The sequence below is a fragment of the Coregonus lavaretus genome, assembly GCF_964263955.1.
Source record: "Coregonus lavaretus genome assembly, chromosome: 17".
Classification (NCBI taxonomy): domain Eukaryota; kingdom Metazoa; phylum Chordata; class Actinopteri; order Salmoniformes; family Salmonidae; genus Coregonus; species Coregonus lavaretus.
In genome coordinates, this window is record NC_140004.1 from 5172156 (window position 1) to 5180874 (window position 8719).

An 8719-nucleotide genomic window follows, 5' to 3' on the forward strand; every position below is an offset into this window, starting at 1 on the left:
GAACGATTTCCCTAAAAATGCTGTTTACATGGACACATCTGAAATCAGATTACCTGATGGGACTTAAATAAATTCAGAAAATTGGCAATCAAAATAAATGTTCTACCCTTAGACCATGTTATTTGTGCGAAGCCTATTTGATTCTGAGATGCATACTTTCAGTTTTTCCGAACTCACTTCACTTGCGCATAAGAGGGACGCTTGAGCTACCGGTTCTGGCACATGCACAGATTAAATACACCGCTGGAACGCTGATTAAGGTGTTTACGTGTCCTCGGGGCGGCAGGTAGCTTAGTGGTTAAGAGCATTGTGCCAGTAACCGAAAGGTCGCTGGTTCTAATCCCTGAGCGGACTAGGTGAAAAAATCTGTCGATGTGCCCTTGAGCAAGGCACTTAACCCTAAAAGCTCCTGTAAGTTGCTCTGGATAAGAGCGTCTGCTAAAATTTAAAAGATTGCTCAGATAAACAGGTTTTAATCGGCGTATGCTAACTTTCGTAAACAGCTTACTTTTGATTTTACGCCGATTACGACAAGCAGAGTAAAGAGTTTACATAACTATTGCCATACTCGGCCTACTGCCATAATGACTTTAATATTGAATTATTAGTGTGCATGTAAACATACTCATTGAGCCTCTCAGGTTAGCTCTTAGCAGCCTACCTCAGCTCTTTCTGTCTGCTCTGTCATTTAGCACTAAAGCAATAGACTGTCGCAATCACCACCACCATTAAAGCCACAGAGTACTTTTAAGCAGCTTAAGCATATTGGCTTTGCTGAGTGGAAAAGTCAGACTTACTCATTACCTTAAGCTATTAGAAAGTGATAGTGCTGTGTCTATATATTCAGCATTTCGTTGAATTAACACAATTTAATAGCCTACCAAAATAACTCATTAAAATACCATCAACATACAGTACCAGTCAAAAGTTTGGACACACTCAGTCAAGGGTTTTTCTTTATTTGTACTATTTTCTACATTGTAGAATAATAGTGAAGACATCAAAACTATGAAAAAACACATATGGAATCATGTAGTAACCCAAAAAGTGTTAAACAAATCAAAATATATTTTATATATGAGATTCTTCAAAGTAGCCACCTTTTGCCTTGATGACAGCTTTGCACACTCTTGGCATTCTCTCAACCAGCTTCACCTGGAATGCTTTTCCAACAGTCTTGAAGGAGTTCCCACCTATGCTGAGCACTTGTTGGCTGCTTTTCCTTCACTCTGTGTTCCAACTCATCCCAAACCATCCAACTGGGTTGAGGTCGGGTGATTGTGGAGGCCAATACATCTGATGCAGCACTCCATCACTCTCCCTCTTGGTCAAATAGCCCTTACACAGCCTGGAGGTGTGTTGGGTCATTGTCCTGTTGAAAAACAAATGATAGTCCCACTAAGCGCAAACCAGATGGGATGGCGTATCGCTGCAGAATGCTGTGGTAGCCATGCTGGTTAAGTGTGTCTTGAATTCTAAATAAATCACAGACAGTGTCACCAGCAAAGCACCCCCACACCATCACACTTCCTCCTCCATGCTTCACGGTGGGAACCACACATGCAGAGATCATCCGATCACCTACTCTGCGTCTCACAAAGACACGGCGGTTGGTACCAAAAATCTCATATTCGGACTCAGACCACCGGTCTAATGTCCATTGCTCATGTTTCTTGGCCCAAGCAAGCCTCTTCTTATTATTGGTGTCATTTAGTAGTGGTTTCTTTGCAGCAATTCAACCATGAAGGCCTGATTCACGCAGTGTCCTCTGAACAGTTGATGCTGAGATGTGTCTGTTACATGAACTCTGTGAAGCATATATTTGGGCTGCAATTTCTGAGGCTGGTAACTCTAATGAACATATCCTCTGCAGCAGAGGTAACTCTGGTTCTTCCTTTCCTGTGGCGGTCCTCATGAGAACCAGCTTCATCATAGCGCTTGATGGTTTTTGCGACAGCACTTGAAGATGTTCTTGACATTTTCCGTGTTGAGTGAGCTTCACGTCTAAAGTAATGATGGACTGTCGTTTCTCTTTGCTTATTTGAGCTGTTCTTGCCATAATATGGACTTGGTCTTTTACCAAATAGGGCTATCTTCTGTATACCACCCCTACCTTGTCACAACACAACTGATTGGTTCAAACGCATTAAGAAGGAAATAAATTCCACAAATTAACTTTTAAGAAGGCACAACTATTAATTGAAATGCATTCCAGGTGACTACCTCATGAAGCTGGTTGAGAGAATGCCAAGAGTGTGCAAAGCTGTCATCTAGGCAAAGGGTGGCTACTTTGAAGAATCTCAAATATAAAATATATTTTGATTTGTTTAACACTTTTTTGGTTACTACATGATTCCATAGTTTTGATGTCTTCACTATTATTCTACAATGTAGAATGTTGTAAAAATAAAGAAAAACCCTTGAATGAGTAGGGGTTCTAAAACTTTTGACCGGTAGTGTATATAAATACATGATAATTAAAAAATGTGATGTAATTTTATTGGAATTTGCAGCTGTTGTTGGTAAGTAAATACTCTGCTAGCTTCTGACATGACTTACTGCATCTTTAAGTTACATTGTATCACCAACCCGTAGGCCTACTCATCACCCACCACATCTGATTGTTTGTGGATGTGGACTGATTTGTAAAGCGCACGTGCGCGCGCCGGGGACGTCCACATTTATCCAGCAGGTGCACACGCTCAGTAATTAGAATGTTTTATTGATTGAGCAGTGTTTAGGCCTACATATTATCTTTATTTGTAGAATGTTTATGTGATATTATGTACTGATATATTGAAATGTATAATGTATTGTCCATTGTTATGATAACTATTGAGGAGTATTGATTGTGAAGGGAATTATTCGTGTTAATTGATGTATTACCTGTTTAGGTAGATTTTGGATTATTCCAGTGTTAGATGCAGGGCTTTTAACCTGTTCACGCACTCATTTCAAGAGAGAGCTAAGCCTGGGGTGACATGTACATCCCAGGGCTCTGCTGCTAAACTGCTAATCTGTGTGTGAGGAATTGTTGACACTGACAAAGTTATAGGCAACTCAAACTGTCTATTTTTATAGGGGTCCTGCACCTGTAAATAAATACCACCATTGTACACCTGAATCCTGCCTGACTGCTGATGCTTGGCACCCCCTGATAAGACTGTATAGGGTTGACTAATCTTAAACTACCCCTGCCCTAACTATATGTTGCTTGGGATATGTATCCAAATCAGATGAACAATAAAGACCTATTACCAATGATAACCTTATTTAAAAAATGCAACTCTTTCCCCTCAAAAAGGGCGTTATTTCGGCTAGACACACAAACAGTGCACCCAACGCAGAACCATTGTGTGTGTGTGTGTGCGTGTGTCTGCGTGCGTGCGAGCGAGTGTGTATGTTTGCGGGCGTGCATGCAAGTGTGTGTGTGTGTGTGTGTGTGTGTGTGTGTATGAGACTGAGTGAGAAAGAGCTTAGCCCCTCTGCTTTCACCTCTCTATTCAGACATGGCTTTTCCCAGCTGTAACAGAGCTTTCTTTCAGGGGCTGAGCTCTTGTCGTGGCCGACACACAGACACAGAATCCACACGCTCTCACAATCCAGCCTGCAGGCCCTGCCAGGGGCCCGTTCCCTCTGGGACACAAACACAGCCCACCAACCACCAACCCTCCACAGGAATCCCAGCCCCCCAGCATGGCCCAGCCCAGCCCAGCCGTGCCCTGCACCCCCAACCCAGACCCTAGCAGTATGCACAGGATGAGTGGGCAGAACCTGTCATAGTCTTGCCAAGCAGGGTGGTAGCATTACAGTATGAAGGACCGTTCCTGGACTTTTTGCTGAGCTCATTGGGATTTTGTGCTAAACTCAGTTACAGCTCTCCCTGTGTTTTGGATTATCTGGATTCTACATTTCCTCTATTATATAAAAGATAAGCTTGATCCAGCAATACAGCAAGTGTAGCCCAGCCAGTGATTACAAAATTACTCAAAAGAAGAAAGGGAACACCAAACCCTCTCATCTCCAACCAATCCCATCCTGTCCAAAACAACTGTATTCCATCATTCTGGAATTTATCGAGCCTAACAGCTTTCTGCTTGTCAGAAATGACTGATTCACCAAGCCATCATCCTCTCGTAACCTGTGCTTGATATGTGAGGGCCCTAGGCACGTAGCTCATCATCCAGCCAGACCTTTGTCTGGTTGTCCTGCCTGTCTTTCACAGAGCGATTAGTCAGAGCGTGTGGACAGGCATACAGTAGAAGCCAGGCCCTTCATCATCGATCACATGACGGCAGCCTGCTAATGACACCATGGCAATAGGACTGTAGGTGTAAGGCATCCTGCACAGCCGGCGTCACCACAAAAAAAAAAAAATTACTCTCTCTGCATCGTGGGAGAGGTTTCTTTCTACAGAACCCAATGCTGTTTGGTTATGCCATGGCCGCCTACACCCATGTCAGGCTCTAGATGATACCCTTCGAGTGTGAGGGAATCCTCCGATATGTTCTCTAGCATGTTCCCTCTCTACCACGGTCCCCAGCTACAGGAAGCACATTGGTTTCTCTGGTCTGTTTGATGGTGTGAAACGGCTGCCTTCCTGTGACTTCACAAAGCCCCTGACTGGGCTTTAATCTACTGTGTGGTGAAGCCTTGGCTGTCAAATTGGCTTTCTGCTCACAAAGGTGTCTTTAAGCGCGGCTCTCTTCAGTGGCCTAGCCCTGGAGAAGCCCTATAGAAACACATCAAAGGGCATCCAGGGCCTCTCAAGTCTTTCTGCTGGGGTTGTAAAGGTGGGGCTCCGGGTCCCCCACTAGGCAGTGGTTGGACCAGGGTGAGGGTTTAAGACACTCAGGGATAGGATGGGAACACTAGAGATCTTTGTGGGATAACTGACTAAGGTTCTACATCGGAGGCCAAAAGAAGGAGGCCTCATTTTTCACTCATAGACACAGTCATGAGCATTACAACATATATACAAACGCACACACATGCACATATTAACACATGAGCAACCATAACAACCACTGACATTGAATGACCGCTGACACACACATGCACACAGACCACCCAACCCAACACACACTCTTTCCGTTACCTGTAGCCTAAGGTTGAAGACAAAGGTCTCATCGGCCTCGGGCAGCTCGTCATCCCTGACTGCGATGAAGATGGTCTTACTGGCCTCTGAGGACAGCAGGAAGGCTGCAGCCGTGGTGGCCTCAAAGTCCCCCGTGTCATCTCCCTCCAACTGGAAGCAACAAGGACAGTTGATGTTGTCATCGTTATTGTCATCATTTGGCTTGATCTTTTACCACTTGAACACCCAGACAAACACACAAACTCGGCCTGTACACAAATATAGAATGCTGGGGTCAACTAAACTGCTGAAACAGAAGATTACACTTTGTGTTTCATTCTCTAGGGATATAGTACTGAGATTTAAGGAACTGTAAAAACAATATAAGGCCTGGGAAAGTCCCAGCCAGGCCACCAGTTTCCCAGACACCCATGGGGAGGGAGCAGGCACTGGCTTCCATGTGGGAGCAGACACACATTCTGATGTGGGTGACAATAACTGCAGACGTTGGCCTTTCATGTAACCCACTACCTCCCACAGTAAAAAGGTCACTGATCTATTCCCCTAAGGAGAACTGCACATGAAAACTCAGGAACAGATCAGTGAAACCAGGGGTTTGGGTTAAGGCTGTGATACCCTACTGCTGTGTGCTGCTAATCATGGGTAGTCACTGTTGCTTTAACAACACTTAGCCACAACTGTCCCCTACAAGACTTGGGTCAGAGAGGCTAAAGCCAGTTTAGAGGAGATTACATGAACACACAAAGACGTATCGAGATAGCACTAGGTCGGACACTCAACAGGTGACCTAAAACAGTCCTCCTATAACCGGTCCTACCAGAACCAGCGCGGTCACGTTGACCAGGTCTCCGATCCTCTCCACTACCAGACGGACCACGGTGCGGCTGCTCTCGTTGACCACGAAGTCCGTCTGTCCCAGGAACCTCAGTTCAGCCGACTCGGGCCTGGCACTCGGGATGGACAGAGCCAGAATCAACCCAGCTAGTGTGAGGACAGTGTGCATTCCTGACAGAGGAACACAGACAGACAGAGGAGAGGATCAGATAGAGATGATTGAAGGGAACATGACCTCTTTGACCTCTATTACCCTGCTAAAACTATAGTCCAGCTGCACACTGGAATTTAAAAGTGATACTAAAATATTCCATGCCCTAACTCGTGCTGTCTTTGGGTTGTCATGATGACTTGTCTAGATTCTAGTTTCACCCCGCTTGACTAGTGGAATTTGCCATCACATCCATCAATAATAAATGTGATAGACAACGGTCTTCCTAAAGACAGTTGAGATAGCCTGTCGGATTTTATGAGTCAGCTTTACATGGTCTAAAAACACCAGTACTCCCACGCTCTCCTTCCTGCTCAGAATCTAATCCGAGAGCGACGCAGCCCACAGACAGTTGTCATGGTTAACAAAACAAACAACACGACAAGTGGGTGTGGTCACCGTAATGCAAAGTTGTGGGCATCCCGTTCCTGATGTACATGATCACGTCTTTTTAAATATTTGCTCTAAATTACAAGGTTGGAAAATACACCAACACTGAATGAAGTCATGTTTTCATTTTTGGGGGAAGAAATGTCTTCTGAAACTTTGACATTGAAAGCATCCCATTTTTCCTATGTTCCATCCCTGTTAGATCACTTAGGTTATTTTCAGTATCATGGGGTGTTTCATAGAGAAAACATGAATCAATAAAGGTGTCATGCTGGAGAACTGAATGGAACAACTACTTAGGGTGCCAGGTAGAATTTAACATATAAAATAATCTAAAATAATAAAAAATCAACAAACCATAAAATAAACAGATATTCAAAATATTGATACAGTATAATATATTTGTGTCTTTACGTTTCTCTCTGTGTGTGTGTGTGTGTGTGTGTGTGTGTGTGTGTGTGTGTGTGTGTGTGTGTGTGTGTGTGTGTGTGTGTGTGGGTACGTGCGTGTGGTTGCATGCATTTGTGTGCCTGGGTGTATGCCTGTGGTGGACAGGGTGCTGTGAAAGCTATCAAAAGTGGATTAAGAGCTGATGAGTAGCGGGGCAGGGCAGAGGGAGCCGGGACAAAGAGGGGGCAGGGGGGGAGTAAAGCCTGTTCTGCCTGCTGTCTCCCCTGGGGATGGGAACTTCCTGCCCCACTGATACAGATCACATCACACTCAGAGAGACTCTAGCTCTCTCTATCACTCTGTAGGCCCACTCCGCTGTATCACTTCATCGCTACACAGATGCCCATCTCAACCAAGACCATTGTTACCTCACTATCACTCGAATCCTCTGGCATACAGTGTCTCTCTCTCACTCTTAATCTTTCCCCTTACATTCACTCTTTATCTCTCTGCGTTTCACTCTTTATCTCCCCCCCCCCGTATTCTCTTAAATGGATGGCAAACAAATGTAAACTTCATGGCATTTTGAGAGTGAGACAGATTGCTTTTAGTCGCTCCACAAAACCACACATCCACTGACCCAAAAACCAAAGGCCCTTCAAAGAAGGGTGATGCTGGGTGTATTGCCTCAGCCTGGTTATGTGCAGCGTACCAGTCTTTGTTCTGACGCTGCCTCCACTGCCAACTCTGACACTGGGGCTCCTGGGCCATGCAGGGCCTGTCTGTCAGAGCACAAGGCAGCATGGAGAGCCTGGCTGAGCCTCCTGACATTGATAAGGCTCTGAGCAGTCCGACTCCACACACACTTCTGCCAGTACCACCACGGGACATACGTCCTCCCGGGAGCGTCAAAGGCCTCAGAGGCCAGAGACTTCAGACAGCAGGGTGATAGGCCAGGACAGTGGAGCACAGATTGAAGCGGCACCATACACACAGTACCAAATCTGTCCATCATAGATCTCCTCAGCCAGAGAGAGAGGGAGAGGGGAGGGTAGAGGCCAGGACACTGGGGACCTGGCTGTCTTAATGCCAACCTCACAACAGACCCCTGACGAGTTGACACAGTCTGGATAGACAATGTAGCCTGCAAAGTGGAAACACATTGGATTAAATGTATTTGATGATAAGATCCAAATTCATATCAAATCAATTTGCACTTACTGTATTCAGACTGCATATTCATCTAAACCTTGAAGCTGGAATCAAGAAACATCCTCTAACCTCGATTTGGATGAAAATGATTACTTAAACGACTCTGCAGCTCTGGATGTTCTGCTTACTCCGGACCCAGGCCCAAATCCCGGGGACTCGAAAGAGGAAACAGCGGCAAAAGAGAGGCAGGCAAGCGGAATCCTGATGAAACTACGTGGGCGAGCAAATAGACCGCTATTGCCCTCTGTTCTATTGGTGAACATGGAGTCACTGGAGAGCAAACTGGATGAGCTCCGTTTGAGACTATCCTATCAATGGGAAATTAAAAAGTGTAATATTCTATATTTCTTAGAGTCGAGGCTGAACGAGGACATGGATAATATACATCTCGCTGGTTTTTCTATGCATCGTCAAGAACGGACGGAAGACTCTGGTAAGACAAAGGGAGGAGGGGTGTGTCTCTTTGTTAACAACAGCTGGTGCGCATTCTCTAATGTTAAGGAAGCCTTGAGTTAGAATACCTCATGACAAGCTGCAGATCATACTATTTATGAAGAGAGTTTTCATCTAGATTTTTCTTCGCT

The 8719-nt window shown here is 45.1% G+C and overlaps 1 protein-coding gene across 1 annotated transcript in view; it reads right to left on the reverse strand.

The window, feature by feature from the left end:
• The window catches only part of LOC311144254 (adhesion G-protein coupled receptor V1-like), a gene marked incomplete at its 5' end in the record, with an annotated part of 183987 nt that extends 177886 nt beyond the window's left edge, over window positions 1-6101 (reverse strand). Inside the window, 2 exons of the mRNA XM_084180264.1 lie at window positions 5099-5248; window positions 5916-6101. Coding sequence (XP_084036390.1) covers window positions 5099-5248; window positions 5916-6101 — 336 coding nt within the window. The remainder of the gene's footprint in view (window positions 1-5098; window positions 5249-5915) is intronic.
• Between the last annotated feature and the right edge of the window lie 2618 nt (window positions 6102-8719).